We start from the raw sequence: 26298 nt of genomic DNA, 5'->3' as shown, positions 1-26298 counted from the left end.
TAACAATGATTCAGATTTAACCCTTGGCACATTCACCTACTACAAAAATTCATTGAGGAAGGAATTGAAATGTATCTTGTGTCATTTGAGAAAATTTTGACAAAGTTAAAATGGCCACAGGAAAGATGTGCAGTTTTGTTGCCAAGTGTTTTAGTGGGGAAAGTGTTAGAGGTATACAGATCCCTTTCGGATATAGTACGGAAAAGATTACTGTTCTGAAATTATGTGCTAGAGGTTTACAGAAAACTAACACAGAAACAGAATCACACTGTCAAATTTGATAGAGAGAAGGAAATGACATTTGATAGCGGGTGTAGGGCTATGAATGTTGATCAAAATTTTGAAAATCAGAGAAGTAATGCTAATGGCAGAATTTTGAAATAGTTTGCCCTTAGGAATAAGATCCACTGAGAAGACCATAAATGTTCTCAAGTAAGAGCAGCTGCAATAATGGCCAATGACTATGAATTGTCTCACAAACACACGAGTAGCAGCAGACCACTACTTGCAAATGGACAAAGAAACTAGAGAGAAAGGAGGTCCAATAATGAAGAGAACAATGGCTGCAGAGAGAAGATAGCAGAAATGAAAAGATAGCTACTCCCCAGCATAGTTAACAAGACAGTGTGGAAAATAAGTATGATTCAAAGGGATCAACATGCTAATTTTGTCAAAAAGGATTTGTCAAAGCAGAATGTTGGAAATTAAAAGTAAAATTGTGATCTTTGTGGGCGTGTACAGGGTCTTTGCAGAAAATGTAGTACCAGTAGGTGGTGCTTGTGCCACAGTAGTAACTTTAAATGTATTTACTATTGGAAATGACCCGAGCATAACTAGTTACAGAAACTTGACATTCAAGGATGAAGTCTCCATATTTTTGTCTGGTAAAACAGGGAAACAAATTAATCTCCTTAGAGTTACAGGATCAACTCATTTGCAGATGGTGGTATGTGAAGGGAAACTCCCTCTAGACGGTACACTATTTAAGAATGTATTGATTAAGGGAATTAATTGAGGTTGTTTAGCTGCTCTGTTGTATAAAGTTAATTTAAAATATTACTTAATTTCCAGTATTATTGTTGTGGGAATTGTGTAAAAGTTGCCTGTTAATAGATTCAATTTTATACCAGGAAATGACTTTAATGGAGGTAAAGTGCCATTCGCTCCAGTGATGTCAAAACAAAAATTAATTTAAACAAATTCATTAACTGATCAAAATGGGCATCAGGCTTTTTTGATTGATCATCGATGTGACGTCAATGAGATTATTAAAGCAGCTAAGGAGGCCGTGTTAAACCTGTGTCTCCTGGAGAAGAATATTGAGATTTAAATCAAAGGAAATAACTAAAAGATAAAAGTAATCCTGTATTTAAATAGGAGGAAGACAATTAGCCAAATGGCTGGTTGAGATTTTCTTTATAAATTTGGATATTAAAAAAATATATACACCCATGAAAAAGAATGGAGATCTAGAATTAAAACCTGAACCAGGTGGTTCAAAGACTGTGCTAGAAGGTCAACACTCTGATGACAGTGTAGTGTCTGATTTTAAAGAAGAACAAAAGAAATTATTGAAACCAGTGGGCTAAAAGCATTATGACAGAGAATTTCTTCCAGGTTAATGATACTTACTTGCCAAGGCCAGAAAGCCTGAGGGATTATCAGAAATCAACAATGTTGTTCTTGACTAACTTAACCAGACTGAACTAAATGTACAATTTTCTAACACAGGACATGGAAAACTGTAAAACCTACTCAAAATGAGGAAAGAGATGCGGTATGATGAATATCAGAAGTGAAGCCACGTGTTAGTAAAGTGAACTGTCATTCAGAAGAGTGTTGGAATCCCAAGAACTCATAAAATGACGAGCTCGTCATTTTTCTTCCACCCCTCCATCCCCCTTCCCTTACCTTTTCTCCCTCTGCTTCCCCTTCTCTACATTCTACCTCTGTCCCATCTTTTCCCCCCCCTCTCCCCCAACATCTTCATCTGTCATAGCTTACAGCTTCTCTGCTGTTTGGCCATTCACAGCCTTTATTCCCTCTGTGGACAGCTATTCGCAGTCTTTTCCCCTGGTTTCCATGGCTATGACTCATCTTTCATTCCCTCACCCTGCAGTATAAATATCTCCCACTTTCTATGCCTTTTAGCTTTGACAAAGAGTCATCTGGACTTGAAACGTCAGCTCTTTTCTCTCTTTACAGATGCTGCTAGACCTGCTGAGATTTTCCAGCATTTTCTCTTTTGGTTTCATAAACTGAACTTTAAATTCTAATTGCCATACGGAATTTGGCATGACAGGTTAAGTCTCGTAACCTAGTGAAATGTAACAACAAGGGGGAGAATATTGCTTATATAGTATGTAGCAAGTTAACTGTTAAAGTGTTTACAATATTATATTTGATAGTGTTGTAGAAAAAAATTACTGTAGTATTAATTATTGGTCATAATGCTTCTAACCTTCTAACAAAGTTTTTGAACCACTCGATTTTCATGGGTGTTTTTTTAAGCATGAGGTGTTACAAAGGGACGCTTTGAGATGGTGATGTTTTAAACCGTCTCTTTGATTTAACATAAAATGGAGTAATAAAGAAAGTCATGTGATCTGCTGAACTCTGCCGAGTAATAAGCCTGAGAGGTTCGGTTATGATGGGAACCAAGGGCAAACATAAATGCATGAACCAGATTTAACAGCTGAAAACAAAGGTAGACAGCGCAGCAGTCTGCAGAGAATTTACATGCAATGGTTTGGGAACTACATGCTTACATATTAATCATACTGTGCTCAAGAAGACCTACAATGGCAATGTTTCAACCCCACACCCATACCTCCCACCGCCCACACCCAGCACATGGCCAAATTCAGCTCCAGCTCAATTTTCAAATTTGCTGATGACACCACTATAGTGGATTGGATTTCAAACATGAGACGAAGCATAGGAAAGAGATAGAAAATCTGGAGAAACGGTGCGACGACAATCAAGTCTCTCTCAATGTCAGTATAACAAAGGAGCTTGTCATTGACTTCAGGAAATGTAGTGGAGGACAAATGCCTGTCTACGTCAATGGTGATGTGTGGAGATGGTTGAGAGCTTCAAATGTTCAGGCATTCAGATCACCAACTATCTGTCCTGGACCCTCCATGCTATCGCTTCAGTTAAGAAAGCCTACCAACGCCTCTACTTTCTTAGAAGGCTAATCCACTACAACTCTTAACAATTTTTACAGATGCACCATCTTATCCACATGTATCACAGCTCGGTATGGCTCCTGCTCTGATCAAGACTACTAAAACTACAAAGGGTTGTGAACGTAGTACAGTCTATCAGGCAAACCAGCCTCCCATCCACTGACTCCGTCTGTACTTCCCGCTGCTTTGGGAAAGCAGCCAGCATAATCAAGGACCCTTCGCACCTCAGATGTATTCTCTTCCACCTTCTTCCATCGGGAAAAAGATACAAAAATCTGAAAATATGTCCTAACAGACTCAAAAACAGCTTTTCCCCTGCTGTCATCAGACTTTTGAATGATCCAATCCTATATTAAGCTGATCTTTATCTTTTTCAGACCTGCAATTCATCACTATATTCTGCATGCTATCCCTTCCTTCTCCCCTATGTACTTTATGAATGGTATATTTTTCCTGTGTAGCACACAAGAAACAATACTTTTCATTGTATCCCAGTACTTGTGACAATAATAAATCAAATCAAATCATGGATATATCTTGTCAAAAAGTTTTGATAAAATAAAGATTAAAGACTTGGATAAAAGGGAATTGATGAGGGTTCAGCTGCTTAGATAAGCAATTAAACTTAGTAGCAGGGTAAACAGATATTTACTCAAGTGAAGTGGAGAACAATAGAGTATAGAATCATAGGTGTTAAAACTACAAAAGGTGAGAGTTCAAAGTAGAGACATAAACGTGCATGTTGCATTTCCATGCTAAAAGCATGACATCTAAGATTAGTTGTTTGGATAGGATTTTTTAAAAAAGAGAGAAACAATACATCAGTGGCAAGGTTATTGCTATACTGTAGAGAAAGAAGTACAAATTGAGATCATAGCCAGACCTAGCTGGAAATGGAAGCTCACCCAAAAACAGGCTTCTTGTCTAAGAAGCTGCTGTTTTAAACATCTCACAGATTCTATGCTGAGCCAGAAGAAGGTATCCAAAAATATTTTCTGGAGTTGGGTCATAAAGTTATGGGATGTTGTTTTAGGTAAAGGGACATTCTCAGAGTTTAGGAACATGGATAGATGTGGAATGAAGTTAATTTAAGTATACTGTTTGCGTGTAGCCAACATTGTAGTTAGTTGTGTTTCTTATTTTTGCTTTTCTAGTTCCATGTTTTACAGTTTAATAAACATTTTTTTAAATGATTACAAGGCTGAACATTCCTCATTGGTTTTCATACATTTCCTCACATATACCAAATTGCAAAATAAACAATTGAGAATCAGTGTTCCAAGTTATCCTTCTGGGTTTTAAGATACCCTTGTATTCAACATCAGTAGGGTTCTTAACAACTCCTCCTCCCGCTAATGATTACCCAGCTAAATAAAGATTGAAAGAATGAAGACAGTGAATAGAATAGTGGGAAAATTCCATTCATAAAGTAGAAAGAGACAAAGGAAAATTAAAAATGTTTCATTAATATTCAGTTGCTGAATGCTAGTTACAGTGAAGTATTCCATTAGTACTGTGGTCACCATTAGTCAATAATTTAAAACTAAGCTTTTTTAGATTCATATCTCATGCTTCCATTATATCTTTACCATTTTTGCAGTTATACTTGTAATTTAAATCCATTGCATATCCCATATCCCATCAAGCCTTATCTCCTCACTGCATTTTGGTGCCGTATGATCTTCCAACATTTTCCCCTCAAATGGTTCATTAATATATCCATGTGTTACAAAGCAGACAGTTCAATTCTTTTTTAATGGTCTAAGAGAAACAATTCTTCTGGATTAATTATATTTTTCAGACTTTCTCCACACACTTGAAGAATATCCTGGATTGAAATTTCACACAGATGGAGGCAGGTTTTAATTTGCATATCCATGGTTCCCAGAGGTAACTACCCATATAAATCAGAAGCTGCATCCACTCATGTGAATTTGGTGAGGTAGGTGCCTAAAATTTGCAATGTGCAGATTAGAAGTCCCAGGAGCAGGTCTGAACCTTGTTAATTTATTTAGTTAGAGAGGGTAACCATTTTGAGAGTTAAGATCAGTGAGATCGGTGCTAGGCATATCACTGTTGATATAAGCCCAAGGTTATCATTATGGGATTTATGCTGCATAACTGATTTTACAGCCTAACATCATCACAGCAGGGTGCCTATAATGAGCAGTTTAATTAACAGTTCTAAGGAATTATACAATAGAGATGTTTGTTTTCATCAGAGATTAAGTTCTTAGGTGAAATGTTTGTGCTCAGAAGGGAAGGGATTAATTACTTCAATGAAATGTTTGTTTTCATAAGAGATTAATTGATTGGATTTCAATGCATCATTTTTTGTATGTGTCTTTTTAATCGTGACTTAATCCACAGGGACATAACTATTTTGTGTCAGCATGGCTCCTTGAGGTTTTCCCATGGATACTAGATGAGTTGGGATGGAGGGATAGGGCAAATAGTGGTGGGTGGGGGCATGAGTTGGCACTAAATTGGCATAGAGGCTATAAAGGACCATGAGGATGAGGGGGCATAGGGTGCATGAGGGGCCATTGTGGTGGGTACAGTTGCATAGATTGGCATGGGGAGTATGGGGTTTGATATGGGGTAGGTACAGGGCATAAATTGGAATGGAGGACATGGATGCATAAGGGGGCATGGGTTGCCATGTTTGGGACATGAGGACTGTGTGTGTGTGTGTGTGTGTGTGTGTGGCGGGGGTGGGGGTGGCTGGAGGGAGGTTTTTTTTTAAACCTTCACACAGTGCCTGTAAACTACACCAGGCCTTCGGGCCAGCCTGCCTCTGCAACTGGTATCCTCCGCATATATACCAGGGCAGCAGGCTTCTATTCGAACCTGCCCTCATTGAACAAAACTGTCAACTTCCAGGCATCTTCTTCTTGGCCAGGTTTGTGGAAGTGGGAAGTATCCCGACTTGGCATACCTGCCCCAAGAATGAAACTCCAGGCCTATGTTTTCATAGTAAAATTTATTTTGAATTATAGAAGGTAAAGCTGCAATTATTGGAAATTTGAAATTAAGCAAAAAATGTTGGAAATGCTTAGGAAGACAACAGATATAAAAGAAAATGTTAGGATAATATTTCATAAGATTATGTCTGGGGTATATCTAAAAAAAAATTCAGATGCTCTCCTTCAAATTTATTGACCCTGAATTTGCTGTCAGTGGTCCAATTACTGACATAATCATGTTTCACACCAAATTTCATCCTTTTCCCCACATAAGTGATATCAGGCTATTTGACTTCTTCAGAGCCCAGGAACTCAGGACCATAAAGTCAAAGCACACAAGCTTTGACTTTATGGGTCCAATGTGCTGTACATTCTGAATAAATCTGTTTTCTGTTCAGAGACCAATTAACCTGGTATATTTCCAGGCCACATAGATGTTCTAGGTGAGTTACAATTGTCAATTTCACAAATTAAAAAAATGTTGCTGTTGAAATAGTGATTATTAATTAATACCATAATTTGTAGGTCAAGTAAATCAAAAACAAATGATTGTACCTGCTACACTTCCTGGAGCACCTGCATTAATAGCACAAGAAAGGAGATATCAGTATATATATATATATCAGAGATAGTGTATGTGCTGGCTATGATTTTCCAAAATTCCTGAGATTTGGGAACATTCCCATCAGATGGAAGTTGGCAAATGTCACAGCACTTTAGCATGGATAGAGAGTTGATTAATAGATAGAAAGCAGCGAGTGGGCATAGAGCGGATCAAACAACAAGTACCTTTGGCTGCTCGCAAGAGGCAAAAATACTGACTGTAATCAACCACCCCATGCTTGAAAGTGTAGTGTCCAATATTCTGTGATTGGATAACACCTGCGAAGCAATCTTGATGGTGCTAATAATTACATTGAAAGCCACTTTAAGATTATCAATTGGACTCATAGCGGGGCCCATTTATGCATACTAGAAGCTACTTATATTCAGATACAGGGTCTTGACCTTTGCTGACAGAAGCGGCATGTCCACAGATTGTACCTTTTTCAGTGAAACAAAAGCTTCAGGGACAGTCATTCGTTGGTTCATGCCCCATGGCAATATCTTGTCAGTCAGCCTAGTTTGTATTTTAACAGCAGCTTGGCAGTTAACTGGTCCCTGCTGCATTCACCAAGGCCACACCTTTACTATCCATTTTAGAATCCATTTGCCAATCAATCAGCACTCTCTTCTCAAGCAGTATAAACTGTTGTTACTTTTACTGTGCGTAATGTTGCTATCTGTCCTGATGAGTGCAATACAAAACGCTTAGACACTATGGCTGGTATTTTACAACCTTGCTCGGGTGAGGCGCGTAAAATCCAGCCCAAGGCCAATTGAGAATTCCATTCTGGTGGGCGTGGCAGTAAAATTCTGGTCTATGTCTCTTTTTAATGGTCCAAACCATTGAAAAACACTTTTTGCTCAATGGGAGCATCAGTCACTGTGATATATGGTCCACCACAGAAAAATCCAAGATAAAGCTCCCTCAAGCTAAGCTTCTGGGAGAAAATAAAGTTTTAAAGTTTATTTATTAGTCACAAGTAAGGCTGACATTAACACTGCAATGAAGTTACTGTGAAATTCACCTAGTCGCCACAGTCCGACGCTTGTTCGGCTCAATGCACATAACTAACACATCTTTCAGAATGTGGGAGAAAACCGGAGCACCCAGAGGAAACCCATGCAGACACGGGGAGAACGTGCAGACTCCACACAGACAGTGACCCAAGCCGGGAATTGAACCCAGGTCCCTGGCACTGTGAAGCAGCAGTGCTTATCACTGTGCTACCGTGCCGCCCCTGTGCTGTGGCATTAATACAACTTTTTTATGTTCCAAAAGATCACCAAACTAAAATGCTAACTCCATTTCTCTCTCCACAGATGCTGCCGGACCTGCTGAATATTTTAACTATTTTCTGTTTTTATTTATATTTTCCATTTGTGCTGCTCTTTAGTTTCTGGGAGGAACAGGTAATTTAGTATCCATGTGCATTGTGGATTTTTAATTAACAGGATGTGGGCATCGCTGGCTATGCTAGCATTTATTGCCCATCCCTAATTGCCCTTGAACTGAGTGGCTTGCCAGGCTTTGGATGACCGTCTGTGTGGAGTTTGCAATGTTCTCCCTGTACCTGTGTGGGTTTACTCTGGTTTCCTTCCACAGTCCAAAGATGTGCAGGTTAGATGGATTTTCCATGCTAAATTGCCCCTTAGTGTCAGGGGGATTAGCAGGGTAAATACGTGGGGTTAAGAGAATAGGGCCTAGGTGGGATTGTTGTCACTGCAGGCTTGATGGGCCAAATGGCCTTCTTCTGCACTGCAGGGATTCTATGAGAAGGCATTTTTTAGAGTCAACCTCATTGATGTCAGTCTGGAGTCACATATGGAGCGACAAGGTGGCACAGTGGTTAGCACTGCTGCCTCACAGTGCCAGGGACCCAGGTTCAATTCCTGGCTTGGGTCACTGTCTGTGCAGAGGCTGCACGTTCTCCCCGTGTTTGCGCGGGTTTCCTCCGGCTGCACCAGTTTCCTCCTACAGTCCGAAAGATGTGCTGGTTAGGTGCATTGACCATGCTAAATTCTCCCTCAGTGTACCCGAACAGGTGCCGGAGTATGGCGACTCAGGAATTTTCATAGAAACTTCATTGCAGTATTAACATGAGTGTACTTGTGGCACAAATAAATAAACTTAAAAATAGGCATGTAGGTTAAAAATAAACACCAAGTAAGGACGGTGGATTTCCTTCCCTAAAGGACATTAAGTAAACCCGATGGGTTATTACAACAACTAACAATGGATTGCGTCTATCCAAAGTTACGTCGGTCTGGTATGTTCAAGTGAGTAGATAGATACCTCTATTCATTCCGTTTGCACTAGACTATAAAATAGGTCCAAGTACAGAAGACATCATCCAAACTCCACCTCCCCTCTCAATCTCGCAGCCTGGAATTCACAATCTAATTTCTATTGCACATTCTTATTAACCCTGACCTCAGTATTGGCCTCTCTACATATACAAAACAGACATCATTGCAATATTACTTTATATATATGGATATGAAGAAATAAAGTTTGTTTCTTTATTAGTCACAAGCAAAGCTTACATTAACACTGCAATGAAGTTACTGTGAAATTCCCCTAGTCGCCACAGTCCGGCGCCTGTTCGGGTCAATACACCTAACCAGCATGTCTTTCGGAATGTGGGAGAAAACTGGAGCATCCGGAGGAAACCCACGTAGATAACGTGGAAACTCCACACAGACAGTGACCCCAGCCAGGAATCGAACCCAGGTCTCTGGCGCTGTGAAGCAGCAGTGCTAACCACTGTGCTACCGTGGAAATAGAGACTGAGGCCAGATATTCCTCTGCAGTCCAAACTTGTCCACTATTCCCATCCAATTCCTTTCTTCCACACACTTCAATTTTAACTAAACTTTTATTCACTTCTTCTATTTCACAATTATCAAAACCTTTCCCAATGGCTTCAGTATTTATCCATCTTCAAAGAAATATACTTTTTAATTCAGTGTGGTAGGCTGACTGGGGTGGAAGATGGTTTCACATTTCTGTAATCCACTAGCAAAAAACTATATTCCTAGCTCTCTCTGAACATTAACAGTCATTCCATTTGTCTAACCACAACTGCATTGGGGTACTTCTTATACCCCAGTATTGTGCTCCTGACATGGAAGAAAAGGTGATCGTTCTAAAAATGAAGAATTCTGCCACTTAACCACACATCATAAATGAAAAAAATGTGATTACTTTATTCTTTACAGATTATATATTCTGTGCTATACTTAATATGAAGATTTCTTCTTTTTTAATATGAACAAAATTTTACCTTCAAAGGTTAAATAATAATTTCATGTTTTATAAACTAAGAACTAAATTTGATCTACCTCCATATTTTGCAGCTTTGGCTGCTGCAGCTGCACCTGAAATGATAGAAGTTTGACAGATTTGTAAAAGAAGATATTGATTGTTTACAATGTAGAACAAGAAACAATTTTTTAAAATCAATACATCATTCCGAGAAACCCTATTTGTGAAATATTAAATGTTAATATATAAATTATTTAAATCTACATTAAAGTAGTGTGACCTTATGGTTTGATTGGGTGAATACTTATCGATCAATGCATATTGTGCACTGTGTGCCTTATTCTCCAGATTTCAGCATCCTTCACACACAGCTGGATCAGTCAATAAAGAACAAATTTCACACGTGAGGCCATACTTCCTCTAAGATATTGCTAAAATCAGTTATGTGATGGTTAATCATTTATTACTAAACCATTTCTGTCTTCACACAGTCTTAGCATCTGCCCTTTCCATCTGGGGGCAGCAATCAGGAGGAAAGTTTATTGCATTTGCTTCTCAATCTGAGGCACTATGCATTTGTTGAATCTTAACTTCATTTTCAGCTGATGATTAGCTAACTTAGTACTGACTAGGTAGGCATTAGATTTGCACAGTAAGTCATCAGGGAAGTCTCAGACAACAGTCAGAATCTGACAAAGCGATCCAATGAGAATGAAAGGAGTTTAATGAATAATAAAACTTGCTGATCCTCAAAAGAATGAAAGGAAACAGATTAATGAAAAATAGCAAAAACTTGCATTGGGGCTGATCTTGTGAAAAGAGACACTAGTCTCAAAAGCCCAATAATTTGAATTCATAATTAAATAGGCTTGGGGTTGATATGTCTCCCTGGCTGCGGCAAAGCAAAATAGCAATTTTATACTTCTGCTAAATCAACAGCTGATCATTGCACCAATGTCCAAATAAATTGTCATTTATTTATTCTGGTCTAAAGCAAAAGTTGCTTATGGATAGCCACTGTTCTTGATTGTGAGGTCAAGAAAGAAGCACAAAGATTCAGCAGGTCAACATTTCTGAAATTTAGAGGAACATCTCTACTCCTGGGAAGATATGGTCATGTTAGGTATGGGCACATTCAAACTTTGGACAGTGAGGGTGGAATGAGTGAGAACTCTGATTGCCTAGCATCGAGGAATCTACCAGTTACCTCAAGAGCTGCAGGGAACAAGGTGATGGTGTCAGTAAGGAAACAAGTCATATCATTCTGGAAAGCATGCACAATTTGCTCTCTTCAGGGCAATATGCTGTGGTACTAAAAGTTGGTTTTCTGAATAAAGGTTTTTCCTAGCAGGCTTGGCTTCAGTAGCTTTCTTACTTCCTTCTTGAAAGGGTGCAATTTTTTTTTAAACTTGTGCAGAAGATGGGCTACCACTGTGAGTTACTAAGAAAACCTTGGTGATTTTTTTACTTTTTGTTGAATGCTGTCATCTGAGGGGAACTTAGCGCTGGTAGCCTGATAGTTTCTTTGGAGGCTCAGTTTTGTTTTGATGAGTCCAGATCTGCCTTCCCTATGGCAATGCCTGACTTGGCTCTGTAAAGATTCGACTTGTGTAAACACAAAGTAAACAAGGACGAAGGTCATAACGTGTCACTGACTGCTGCTTGGGAAAGAGGGCTGTGCTTATGTTCTCAAATCAGATGTGCAGCCTCCCTGCGCTGACAAAGAATTTGGCATGATAACATTGGGTTGGCCATCCAGCCACACCAGTTTCTGACAATTCAGAAGGTGATGGACACCAAAATTAGCAACTTTCCCATCATTTTGTAATTGCTAATTAATCAAGCTATTAAACTTCTTTACAACACAATCATTCATGATTTTTTCTTGCCCGTTGCATTTTTTGAACATTGTACATAAAAACGTTTGGAGGTCTTCTACACCAATTATAATGAGATGTCACAAAGGGTGTAGAAAAGCCTGGCTTTGGACCATGGTTGAATCTACTAACCAATTCTGTTGGGGAAGGTGACAACTTATATATGCTTTTTAATTACTTGAAATATTTTTTGATTCTTCAAGACTGCTCTGAGGGCAGGGAGACTTTACAATTCTAGTTGTCATCACAGCATTACTCTTTTGTTCTATGATATCCTGGCTTATAGTGCTATATGGACTCTGAGCCCCATTTTGCACCATGGTTTCTATGAACCCACAAACTTTGGATTTGCACCAAACATGACTTGTATTCCTTTGTGAATGAGTTGCAACAAGAAAACCAAGACTATATTATATTTCATAATAACTCAGTCACAAGAGCTGACTGCATTGTGACATCTGAAAACAGACAGAGAAACATTGGGCCTGATAATAACTACGAGGTTGGAAGGAAGCATGGTGAAGGGTTTGTGGTTGGGAAGCAAGCTTCCTTTGCAACTATAATTGGTCTCCTTCTTGCTAGACAGCCACAGATTGGTCATCTGATGCTATATTGGCGCAGAGATGGTGAAGGCAGGAGCGAGCAGACTCCTCAGTTTCAGTTCCACCTCCTTCATCCTATTGAGAAATGCCCGGAGTGTGAGCTTGGGAATTTTATAAGTGAGCAAATTTTAAGTGTTAACGTTAAAGGTTAATCTCTTTCTAATATTTACTCAAGTTTGAACTAAATATTTAACTTCAGTTTACTGATAAAGTTAAATTTCTTTCAGTTTTAGTCAGGGAAAGGTAAGCTCACTGTTGGAGAGATAGGTATAGTTAGTTAATGAGGAAGCTGCTTATAAATGGTTTCTCTAGCCACTAGTGTCCGACCATGCTCTGTAGACTTTCAGTTGGCATAAATATAGGTAATCATGCTCAGTGCATGGAAGTATGGCTCGAGGCAGGCAGTGTGAACTTGGGAATTTGGTAAATGAGCAAATTCGGTAGAGTAAGAGAAATGTTTTTCTGATCTTTTACAAAAAAGGAGTGGTCTGAGAGGGGGAGCCAGAGACCAGCAGTGGAGCCTGAGAGCTGAAACTTGAAAGCATTAATTGAGTGGGCAGGTAGGTAAGTGGTTAGTGAGTTGATGAATTTCAAGTGCTTCTAGCCTACAACTAATTTCACCAACATTGTATGCCTTTTGTTTCAATTTGCTGCCATCCTTAATTCGCTTAGTTAGCAACAGATGGTACATATTTCTGGTAGAATCTTCCTTCCTTAGTGGAATATATCGTTGTTGTGAATAATAAAAATTTTCCTTATATGCCTGCCACTGCTTCTCAGCTACCTTTTAACCTATTTACGCAATCTGTTTTCATGAACTCTGTTTTCATGGCCTTGTAATTTTCTTTATTTAATTTTAAGACACGTGTTATGGGCTAAAAATTAAAGTTTAATTTTCTCACTCTCGAACGGAATGTGAAATTCCATCATGTTATGATTGCTTTTGTCCCTGGTAGCTTCTGGAACATAATGATCTGAGTATGTTGTATAACCCATCTTCCAGGCTACCTTTGTCAATTTTATGGCTGGAATTTTCCAGCTGTTCACGCCGGTGGCATCTTCTGCTCCCTCCAATGGTACACCGCTGCCATTGGTTTCCCAGCAGTGTGGGGTGCAGTCAATGGAAAATCCCATTCACAGTGGTGGGAGCAAAAGATCCCACCACTGGTGAATGGTGTGCCATCTCCCGCTGCAAGAAACACGCCACGGGAAGGCCAGTAAATCCTCCCAATATGTCTAAATAGTGTGAAGATTAAAGACATTCACAATTATTACAGCACCTTTCTTGCAATCCTTGATTATTTCCTGTTTTATACTCTGCTCCACAGTGTAGCTACTGTTGGTCACCTTACAACCACATTCTTTTAATGGCTATAATATAATCTACATTTATTTATTTAAATTTGTGCTATCTATTCAACCATAGAGTCATAGAGGTTTACAGCATGGAAACAGGCCCTTCAGCCCAACTTGTCCATGCCACCCTTTTTTTTAAACCCCTAAGCTAGTTCCAATTGCCTGCATTTGGCCCATATCCCTCTATACCCATTTTACACATGTAACTGTCTAAATGCTTTTTAAAAGACAAAATTGTACCCGCCTCTATTACTACCTCTGGCAGCTTGTTCCAGACACCCACCACCCTCTGTGTGAAAAAACTGCTCCTCTGGACACTTTTGTATCTCTCCCCTTTCACCTTAAACCTATACCCTCTAGTTTTAGACTCCCCTACCTTTGAGAAAAGATATTGACTATCTAGCTGATCTATGCCCCTCATTATTTTATAGACCTCGTTAAGATCACCCCTTACCCTCCTATGCTCCAGAGAAAAAAGTCCCAGAATATACCGCCTCTCCTTATAACTCAAACATAAGATGATGGGCCAAATGGCCTCCTACTGCACTGTAACAATTCTGTATTTCTGTGAAGTACCAGGCTTGAAATTACAACATCACTGAGAATGATGCATGACCAAATAGCTCAGCAACATCCAGAACAACATTCCTGAAAGGAATCATCACACAGCTCCAAGACGAAAGTAGCCACATTAGTGCACCATAAATATAGGCTGTGAATTTGGTTTCATCGTGTCGACCCTGATGGAACTCGAAAGGCTACAGAATTTTGAAGAGGCCTGAAAGGGCGGATGCTGAGAGATTGTTTCTGCTGTTCAGGGAATCTGAAACACAGTCTCAGGATACGAGGCCAATCACTTCAGACTGAGATGAGGAGAAATTGTTCCTTTCAGAGGGCTATGAATCCTTGGAATTCTCTGCCCCAGAGGGGTGTGAATGCTCCATTGTTCAAGGCTGAGATTGACAGATTTGTAGCTTCTCAGGGAATTAAGGAATATGGGGAGTGGGCAGGAAAATGGGGTTGAAGCCCAAGATTGGAGATGATCGTATTGAGTGGTGGAGCAGGCTCGATGGGCCATATGGTCCACTCCAGCTCCTATTTCCTGTGTTATTATGAGCATAGTAAGAAGTCTCACAACACCAGGTCAAAGTCCAATAGGCTTACCCGGCAGCAAAAGCCACCAGCCCTCGGAATGCCGCCCCCCCCGCCAGGCGAGCGGGAGCCCCACTCACAAACAGGGCACACAAAGACATCATATGTATATAAATACTTTATATGCCCTGTTTGTGAACAGAAACCCCACCCACCCGACGAAGGGGCTGCGCCCCGAAAGCCAGTGGCCCCCGCCACCAAACAAACCCGCTGGACTCCAACCTGGCGCTGTGAGACTTCTCACTGTGTTTACCCCAGTCCAATGCCGGCATCTCCACATCATTATTATGGGCATGCCATGAATACAATGGAAGCACCCACAGTGGGCAGAGCATAAAATCAATCAACACCTAAAATCACATGCAATCTAGCACACAATCTATCCATTTGAACATCACATGTCCAGCTAAATAAGACCATAAGGTATAGGAGCAGAATTAGGCCAGATGGCCCATCGAGTCTGCTCCGCCATTCAATCATGGCTGACCATCTTATTTTAAATGCTATGTGTATTCAGATAAAGTGATTTATATTCTGTCTTTTTACAGCTTTTGCCCACTCTGATCTTATTTGTCCGTGCACTTATATGCTCTGTCCTTTCCTGCCACACTTTGGTTATCATTACCCATATCACTATCCAGTACCATTGCCTTGTCCTTTGTCTTTAACTTTTCAAATCTCCACTCAGCAGAACTCTCCCTCTTTCGACTATTTAGTTTAAAACCCTCTCTACATGGAGCTTATTTATATGATTCACCAGGACAGAGGTTCAGGTGAAGACCGTCCCAATGTTATATCAGTCACTTTCTGCAATACTGGTGCCAGTGCCCTATGAATTGAACCTCATTTTCCCGATGCCAATCTTTGAGCCACACATTCAACTCCATGATCTTATTTACCGGAGGCAAATTTGCTCATGGCTAAGGTCGTACTTCATAAATTATCTTTGTTATTCTAATTTTACATCTAGCCTTCACCTGCTCATTCTCCCTTAGCAGAACCTCTTTCTTAGTCCTACCTATGTTTTTGGTACCCACATGGACCATGACAACTGGATCCTTCCTCTCCCACTCCAAGTTCCTCTCTAACCCTGGGGAGATGTCCTTAATCCTGGCATTGGTCAGGACTCATGGTCTTAGCTGCGGTAAATCTTATCAATTCCCCATTATGCTGCTCCTTGCTACAACTACATTTCTTTTACCTTCACCCACTTGAATGACCCTTGCACCCATAGTCAGTTTGCTCATCCTCCATGCAGCTCTTGCACTTGTTCACACAAGCTGCAAGAACGTTGAATGCATTGGGCAATTGCAAGACTTGAGTTATTTCCAATGCCACCTTCTCTATCCCCATACCTGCTTCATTCGCAGTCACACCTTTGTCCTTTACTGCAATCCAAATTCAAAGTACATAGCCTAAAGAGTACAGCTGCCTTCTGAAACAAAGAGCCCAGGTACATTTCTCCCCCACCGATGTGTTGCAGTGTATGAAGCTCAAACTCCAGCTCATCAGTTCTGAGCCGAGGTTCCTCAAGCTGCAGATGCTTACTGTGGTTTCTCTGGATCATACAGATGTCCACCTGTCCCCACATTCTATAGCTACTGCATAACACCTACCCTGCCATCTTTATTGTGTTATAGTTAACATATTAAGTTTTTAAAAACTCATGCAAAAATTATCTGTGATTATAAAAAGTGATTTAACTGGTTAAGCTATAAATTTAATGCAATATGTACATGTTAGAGGGATTTAGGATAATCTGGTGCTGAAAAGACCAATAAATCGGGATGGACTAATTTAGAAATGAATATAGTATAGAAAAAGCACAAAGTGCCAGGAGTTACAAAGGTACTGTTTAGCATAGAAACACATATAACCATTGTTAGAGAATTTAAACATTTTCAAATATATATTCTGTATTAAAATGTACACCTTGGGCACCTACAGACTGCCCCAAGGCATAATAGGATAAAAGCTGAGTAAGACAAACCACAGAGCACAGTTTTTATCAGTATGGGTTATAGAAAGTACAAGTTTCCCAGACACGAGAATGAATAGAATAATTCAGTTTCTTCTGATAAGGGATTGCTCAGCAGACAGTGGGAAAAAAAACTTGAACTCTACAGCCTACATAATTGAGGTTGGTAAGAGGCAGTGGAAAGGACCTTTGAACTCTATGACCTACGTAATTAGGATGGCTAAGAGACAGTGGGCAGGAGCATTCGGATTCTATGGACCAATGAATTCTCATGCTGCCAGAGAGAAGGGTGTTATTGGCAAAGGTAAATGATTCATACTAAAATGATTGGCTCATCTGGTTATGATGAACAGAGTAGGAGGGCAGATGATTTATGAAAAATGTATAAATGTAGTACATCTTTACAATGTAATTTAGAATGCGCTGCCTCAAGTCATTTCTCCCATACATGTGGACCAGGCCTGGGCTAAATAAAGTACGTCTTCAACCAGAATTTACTGTCTCCATGAGTTCTTTGTATTTGCTGAGCTGTAATTAATAAAGAGAAGTCTCCCGAATAAAAGCCAGCATAATACTTAGGTCTCTGAAAAAGCTCCAACTATATATTTCCCCAGAACAAATTTAAACTACTACCCATTTATAAAGAGATAACAAAACTTAAAACTCGCCAGCTACTTATTTAGCTGCCCATCTAATTAATACTTCCAAGTTTCAGCTCTCAGGTTCCATTGCTGGTCTCTGGCACTCTCCTTCAGGATGTGGAGATGTCGGCGTTGGACTGGGGTAAGCACAGTAAGAAGTCTCACAACACACAGGTTAAAGTCCAACAGTTTATTTGGTAGCACAAGCTTTTGGAGTGTCGCTCCTTCTTCAGGTGAATGAAGAGTTGTGTTCACAAACAAGGCATACATAGGGATACAGACTCAATTTACAAGATAATGGTTGGAATGCGAGTCTTTACATGTAATCAAGTCTTAAAGGTACAGACAATGTGAGCAGAGAGAGGGTTAAACACAGGTTAAAGAGGTGTGTATTGTCTCCAGCCAGGGACAGTTAGTGAGATTTTGCAAGCCCAGGCAAGTCGTGGGGGTTACAGATAGCGTGACATGAACCTAAGATCCCAGTTGAGGCCGTCCTCATGTGTGCGGAACTTGGCTATCAGTTTCTGCTCAGCAATTCTGCATTGTCGTGTGTCATGAAGGGCGCCTTGGAGAACGCTTATCCAAAGATCAGAGGCTGAATGCCCGTGACTGCTGAAGTGTTCCCCGACAGAAAGAGAACACTCCTGCCTGCTGATTGTCGAGTGGTGTTCATTCATCCGTTGTCGTAGCGTCTGCATGGTCTCACAAATGTACCATGCCTCGGGACATCCTTTCCTGCAGCATATCAGGTAGACAACATTGACCAAGTCGCAAGAGTATGTACCGTGTACCTGGTGGATGGTGTTCTCACGTAAGATGATGGCATCCGTGTCGATGATCCAGCGCGTCTTGCAGGGGTTGCTGTGACAGGATTGTGTGGTGTCATGGTCACTGTTGTCCTGAAGGCTGGGTAGTTTGTTGCGGACAATGGTCTGTTTGAGGTTGTGCAGTTGTTTGAAGCAAGAAGTGGGGGTGTGGGGATGGCCTTGGCGAGATGTTCATCTTCACTGATGGCATATTGAAGGCTCCGGAGATGTTGTAGCTTCTCCGCTCCAGGGAAGTACTGGGCGACGAAGGGTGTTCTGTCCGCTGTGTCCCATGTCTGTCTTCTGAGGACGTTGGTGCGGTTTTTCGCTGTGGCGCGTCGGAACTGTCGATCGATGAGTCAAGTGCCATATCCTGTTCTTATGAGGGGCGTCTTTCAGCGTCTATAGGTGTCTGTTGCAATCCTCCTCATCTGAGCAGATCCCGTGTATACGGAGGGCTTGTCCATAGGGGATACTTCTTTAGTGTGTTCAGGGTGGAAGCTGGAGAAGTGGAGCATCGTGAGGTTATCCGTGGGCTTGCGGTACAGTGAAGGACTGAGGTGACCGTCCTTGATGGAGATGCGTGTGTCCAAGAATGCAACCGATTCCAGAGAGTAGTCCATGGTGAGTCTGATGGTGGGATGGAACTTGTTGATGTCATCATATAGTTGTTGCAGTGATTGTTCGCCATGAGTCCAAAGGAAGAAAATGTCATCGATGTATCTAGTGTATAGCGTCGGTTGAAGGTCCTGTGCTGTGAAGAGGTCTTGTTTGAACCTGTGCATGAAGATGTTGGCATATTGAGATGTGAATTTGGTCCCCATGGCTGTTCCATGTGTCTGGATGAAGAACTGGTTATTGAAAGTGAAGACGTTGTGGTCCAGGATGAAGCAGTTGAGTTGTAGAATTGCATCTGGAGATTGGCAGTTGTCGATGTTGAGCACTAAGGCAGTTGCAGGGGGATGCTCGTGTAGAGTGCCGAGACATCCATTGTGACGAGGAGTGCTTCTGGTTCAACTGCTCCATGTGTGCTGATTTTCTGTAGGAATTCCGTAGTGTCACGACAGAAGCTGGGGGTTCTTTGTACAATGGGTTTCAAGATGCCCTCAACGTAGCCGGAGAGGTTCTCACAAAGGGTCCCATTGCCTGATACAATGGGATGGAGGGGTGTGTTGGCCTTGTGTATCTTCGGGAAGCAGTAAAGATCTCCAACGCAGGGAGTACATGGGATGAAAGCACGGAGGGTGCTCTGAAGGTGCTGATCAAAGGTCTTGATCAGTCTGTTGAGTTGACAGGTGTGTTCTTTGGTCAGATCTGCGGGTAAATATCTGTAGTGTTCCTCGTTGTTCAGTTGTCGGTACACTTCTTTACAGTAATCCGTTTTGTTCAGTATGACAGTGGCCCTTCCTTTGTCTGTAGGTTTGATGACAATGTTGCGGTTGGTCTTGAGAGGGCAGATGGCGTTGCGTTGTGCTTGGGTGACATTCGGGGCTGTCTTGTGAGTGTGGCTGATGAATCTGGCATTGACGCACCTCCTAACGGCTTGGGCATACGTGTTGAGTCGAGGGCAGCGGCCCTCCGGAGGAGTCCAATTCGGTCGCTGCACTGCGGATCTCTCTGTCAGCTGTTCCAGTTCATTGGCTGTCTCATTGTGTTCGCTGTTGGCCCCTTGGGTTTTGTGGAAGAACTCCCGCAGCCTCATTCGCCTGATGAATTCCTATATGATGACATATATATGACTGTATGATGACAGCAACAAGTTCCATCCTACCATCAGACTCACCATGGACTACTCTCCGGAATCGGTTGCATCCTTCGACACACACATCTCCATCAAGGACGGTCACCTCAGCGCTTCACTGTACCACAAGCCCACGGATAACCTCACAATGCTCCACTTCTCCAGCTTCCACCCTAAACACGTTAAAGAGCCCATCCCCTACGGACATGCCCTCCGTATACACAGGATCTGCTCAGTTGAGAAGGATCGCAACAGACACCTACAGACGCTGAAAGACACCCTCATAAGAACAGGATATGGCGCTCGACTCATCGATCAACAGTTCCGATGCGCCACAGCGAAAAACCGCACCGACCTCCTCAAAAGACAAACACGGGACACGGCGGACAGAGTACCCTTCGTCGTCCAGTACTTCCCCGGAGCAGAGAAGCTACGATATCTTCTCTGGAGCCTTCAACATGTCATCGATGAAGACGAGCATCTTGCCGAGGCCACCCCCACTTCTTGCCTTCAAACAACCGCACAACCTCAAACAGACCATTGTCCACAGCAAACTACCCAGCCTTCAGGAGAACAGTGACCACGACACCACACAACCCTGCCACAGCAACCTCTGCAAGACGTGCCGGATCATCGACACAGATGACATCATCTTACGTGAGAACACCATCCACCAGGTACACGGTACATACCCTTGCGACTCGGCCAATGTTGTCTACCTGATACGCTGCAGGAAAGGATGTCCTGAGGCATGGTACATTTGTGAGACCATGCAGACGCTACGACAACAGATGAATGAACACCGCTCGACAATCACCAGGCAGGAGTGTTCTCCTCCTGTCCGGGAACACTTCAGCAGTCACGGGCATTCAGCCGCTGATCTTCAGGTTAGCGTTCTCCAAGACGGCCTTTACGACACACAACGCAGAATTGCCGAGCAAAAACTGATAGCCAAGTTCCGCACACATGAGGATGGCCTCAACCGGGATCTTGGATTCATGTCACACTATCTGTAACCCCACGACTTGCCTGGGCTTGCAAAATCTCACTAACTGTCCTGGCTGGAGACAATACACACCTCTTTAATCTGTGCTTAAGCCTCTCTCCGCTCTCATTGTCTGTACTTTACGACTTGATTACTTGTAAAGACTCGCATTCCAACCATTATCTTCTAAATTGAGTCTGTATCTATGTATGCTCTGCTTGTGAACACAACTCTTCACTCACCTGAAGAAGGAGCAACACTCTGAAAGCTTGTGCTACCAAATAAACCTGTTGGACTTTAACCGGGTGTTGTGAGACTTCTTACTTCTCTCCTTCGGACCACTCCATTTTTGTAAAAGATCAGAAAAACAACCACTCTCTTACTGTACCAAATTCCCTCATTTATTAAATTCCCAAGCTCATACTCTGTCTCAAGCCGTATTTTCATCCACTTAGCATGACCACCTATATTTACGGTAGCTGAAATTCTGCAGAGCATTTTAGGCATTATTGGATGGAGAAACCACTTTTACAAATCTATCTAATTAACTAATATTACTGTCTCCCCAGTGCTGGCTTGCTTATCTCTGACTAAACCAGAAGGAAACTTAACTTTAACAGTAACTCTCCCCAACGCCCTACCATTGACAGAGTAAGTCCTGCCCTGGTTCAATCTACCAAAATGCATCACCTCGCATTTGTCGAAATTAAACTCCATCTGCCATTCATCAGCCCACTGGCCCAATTGATCAAGGTCCTTTTGCAAATGGAGATAACTTTCTTCACTGTCCACTATGCCACCAATCTTAGTGTCATCTGCAAAATTACTAACCATGCCTCCTATATTCTCATCCAAATCATTAATATAAATGACAAATAACAGTGGACCCAGCACTGATCCCTGAGGCACACCGCTGGTCACAGGCCTCCAGTTTGAAAAACAATTCTCTACAACCACCCTCTGGCTTCTGTCAAGAAGCCAATTTTGTATCCATTTAGATACCTCACCCTGGATCCCGTGAGATGTAACCTTATGCAACAACCTACCAAGCAGTACCTTGTCAAAGGCCTTGCTTAGGTCCATGTAGACAACATCAGCTGCACTGCCCTCATTTATCTTCTTGGTTACCCCTTCAAAAAACTCAATCAAATTTGTGAGACATGATTTTCCACTCACAAAGCCATGCTGACTGTCCCTAATCAGTCCTTGCATCTCTAAATGCCTGTAGATCCTGTCTCTCAAAATACCTTCCAACAATTTACCCACCACAGATGCGAGGCTCACTGGCCTATAGTTCCCAGGCTTTTCCCTGCAACCCTTTTTAAACAAAGGCACAACATTTGCCACTCTCCAATCTTCAGGCACCTCACCCGTGACTATCGATGATTCAAATATCTCGGCTAGGGGACCCGCAATTTCCTCCCTAGCCTCCCACAATGTCCTGGGATACACTTCATCAGGTCCTGGGGATTTATCTACCTTGATGTGCTTTAAGATTTCCAGCACCTCCTCCTCTGTAATATGTACACTCCTCAAGACATCACTATTTATTTCCCCAAGTTCCCTAACATCCATGCTCTTCTCAACAGTAAATTCTGATGAGAAATATTTATTTAGGATCTCACCCATCTCTTGTGGATGTGCACATAGATGACCTTGTTGATCCTTAAGAGGCCCTACTCTCTCCCTTGTTACTCTTCTGCCCTTTGTGTCTTTGTAGAAGCTCTTTGGATTCTCCTTTGCCTTATCTGCCAAAACAATCTCGTGTCCCCTTTTTGCCCTCCTGATTTCTCTCTTAACTCTACTCCTACATTCCCTATACTCTTCAAGGGATTCACTTGATCCCAGCTGTCTATGCATGTCATGTACCTCTTTCTTCTTCTTGACCAGGGCCTCAATATCCCAAGTCATCCAGGGTTCCCTACTTCTGCCAGCCTTGCCCTTCACTCTAAGAGGAATGTGTTTACCCTGAACCCTGGTTAACACACTTTTGAAAGCGTGCCACTTACCAGATGTCCCTTTGCCTTCCCACAGTCTCCCCCAATTAACTTTTGTAAGTTCCTGCCTGATACCATCAAAATTTCCTTGCCCCAATTTAGAATTTTAACTTTTGGGCCAGACCTATCATTCTCCATAGCTATCTTAAAACCAATAGAATTATGGTCACTGGTCCCAAAGTGATCCCTCACTAACACTTCTGTCACCTGCCCTTCCTTATTTCCCAAGAGAAGGTCAGGATTTGCCCCCTCTCTAGTCGGGCCATCCACATACTGAATGAGAAATTCCTCCTGAATACAGTGAACAAATTTCTCTCCATCCAACCTTCTAATACTATGGCTGTCCCAGTCAATGTTGGGAAAGTTAAAATCTCCGACTATTACCACCCTATTTTTCTTGGAACTATCTGTAATCTCCTTACATATTTGCTCCTCAATTTCCCACCGACTATTGGGGCCCTATAGTACAACCCTATCAAAGTGATTTCCCCCTTCTTATTTCTCAGTTCTACCCATATAGACTCAATGGCCGAACCCTCGGATATATCCCCTCTCAGTATGGCCGTGATGCTTTCCCTAATCAAAAGTGCAACTCCCCCTCCTCTCTTACCTCCTGTTCTATCTTTCCTATAGCATCTGTACCCTGGAACATTGAGCTGCCAGTCCTGTCCCTCCCTTAGCCAGGTTTCAGTAATTGCTATAATATCCCAGTCCCATGTACCCATCCATGCCCTGAGTTCATCTGCCTTGCCCGTCAGGCCTCTATAGTCTTGGTTTTCTTGTTGCAGCTTATTCTCAAAGGAATATGTATCACACTTTGGTGTGAATACATAAATAATAAAGAGGGAGAAATTGGAGTATGAGGGAAAATTAGCAAGAAATATAGAAATGGACATTAAAAGATTCCACAAATATATAGAAAGGAAAAGAGTAGCTCAAGTGAGTGCTAGCCCCCTAGTTGGCGAGATGGGAATTAACAACAGCAAAAGAAGAAAAAACAGATGTTTAGAACAAGTATTTTGTATTTAACTTCACATTAGAAGAAATAAAAAGGAATAAAAATCCCAAGAATAATAGAAAATGAAGAGGGGGAAAGGGAGAGAGGAACTTAAAACAATGGGGGAAATTGGGGGCGAACAATGCTTCGGTCCATTTACCTCAGGTGGGATTTTCCGGTCTTGGGGTGAGTGCAGCTAGAAAATCCCAACCAATGACTATCACTAGAGAAAACGCAATGAGAATATCAATGGGACTTAAGGCTGACAGGTCCGCTGGACTTAACAGCCTCTATCCTAGGGTCTTAAAAGAAGTGACTGCAGTGATAGTGGGTGCATTGGCTGTAATCTTTTAAAATTCTCTAGATTCTGGAATGGTCTCAGCAGATTGCAAAACCACAAATGTAACACTTCCATTCAAGGAGGGAGGGAGACAGAAAACAGGAAACCGTAGTTAGTTCACCTAAAGTCAGTTGTTGGGAAAATACTCAAATCCATTACCAAAGAGCTGATGGCAGGACATTTCGAAAATTATAATACAATCAGGTATCGTCAACATGGTTGCATGAAAGGGAAATTGTGTTTGACAAATTTATTAGTGTTCTTTGTGGTTGTAACAAGTAGGGTGGATCAAGGTGAACCATGGATGTGGTGCATTTGGATTTCCAAAAGGCATTTGATAAGATGCCATAAAAATGGCTATTTACAAGATAAGAGCTTATGCTGTTATAAGTTATATATTTGTATTGATAGAGGGATGGCTAACTAATAGGAAACATAGAAAATAAATAGGCCACTTTCAGGATGATAAACTAGGGATCAGTGCTGGGGCTCAACTATTTACAAACTATTCCAGTCTTGGGTGACTGTGTCGAGTTTGCACATTCTCCCCGTGTTTGCATGGGTTTCCTCTGGATTCTCTGGTTTTCTCCCACAGTCCAAAGATATGCAGGTTAGGTGGCCATGCAAAATTGCCCCTTAGTGTCCCAAAATGTCTATGTTAGGGGGATTAGTGGGGTAAATACATGGGATTATTGGTTAAGGCCTGGGTAAAGGTGCTCTGTCGGAGAATAGGTGCAGATTCGATGGGCTGAATGATCTCCTTCTACAGTGTAGGGATTCTATAGTAATGACTTGGATGAAGAGACTAGTATATTGTTGCCAAATTTGCTGACAATATCAAGATTGATAGGTAAATAAGTTGTGTGGAGGAAACAAAGAGTTTGCATAGGGATATAGATAGATTAAGTGAGAGAGTAAAAAGTTGGTAGATGTGGGAATGTGGGAGTATAATGTGGGAAAATGTAAACTGGTCCACTTTGGCAGGAAGAATAGAAAAGCAGAATATTATTAATTGGAGAGCGACTGCAGGATGCTGTGGTAGAGAGGGACCTAGGTATTCTTATACATGAATCACAGAAATTCAGCATGCAGGTACAGCAAGTAATTACGAAGACAAATGGAATGCTGGCCTTTATTGATGGAGTATAAAAGTCTTTCTACAACTGAGACTACACCCAGAGGACTGAAGAATGAGGTGTGATCTTACTGAAACATAAAGTCTTGAACGGGCTTCAAAGGGTAGATGTAATTGTAGCAGGTAGATGGAATTGTAGCAGGCGGGGGTGGACCATGCAAAGGTCCCTTGACCTTGGGAGGGAATTTCTGGCCTTGGGGCAAGCGCGGCCAGAAAATCCCACCCACGGTGTCTTCATGATTTTCTACCACTGATGTTAGATTGACTAGTATATAATCAAATTATATCCTTGGGGTGGATAAAACCAAATGCAAGGAAGGAAAAGTATGTAAATAACAAACTGCTACAATGGTGCAGATTCTAAGCTTTCATAGAACATGTAGTCAATGGTCACATTGGACACCCTATTTATGTCAGTACAAAATTTTATTTGTATGGTAAGTATGTGGTTTCCCTGGAAATAATTAAGTTAGGTTCTTACCCTGTAGCTTGTGAAAGATGCTTAATGCAGATATATGGAAACACCACCTGCAAGTTCCCTTCCAAGCCACTCACTGTCCTGACTTGGAAATATATCACCGTTGTTTTGCAGTTGCTGGGTCAAAATCTTGGAACTCCCTCCCTAACGGCTTTGTGGGTCAACCCACAGCATATGGACTGCAG

General features: G+C 41.6%; 1 protein-coding gene across 15 annotated transcripts in view; it reads right to left on the bottom strand.

The window, feature by feature from the left end:
* Positions 1 to 26298, bottom strand: part of LOC144501380 (uncharacterized) — a 338685-nt gene that overhangs the window by 153536 nt on the left and 158851 nt on the right. For 7 of the 15 annotated variants that reach the window (XM_078225051.1, XM_078225052.1, XM_078225055.1 and 4 more), the window contains one exon: positions 10106 to 10141. The exons of 7 other annotated variants lie outside the window; for them this stretch is intronic. In XM_078225051.1, coding sequence (XP_078081177.1) covers positions 10106 to 10141 — 36 coding nt within the window. Of the gene's footprint in view, positions 1 to 6712; positions 6734 to 10105; positions 10142 to 26298 lie in introns of all 15 variants that reach the window. One more of the 15 variants, XM_078225050.1, reaches the window with a different exon arrangement.

This window comes from Mustelus asterias, chromosome 12 (assembly GCF_964213995.1).
Source record: "Mustelus asterias chromosome 12, sMusAst1.hap1.1, whole genome shotgun sequence".
In the NCBI taxonomy this organism is placed as follows: domain Eukaryota; kingdom Metazoa; phylum Chordata; class Chondrichthyes; order Carcharhiniformes; family Triakidae; genus Mustelus; species Mustelus asterias.
Note: the sequence above shows the minus strand (reverse complement) of the source record. Positions and strands in the feature narration are given on the sequence as shown.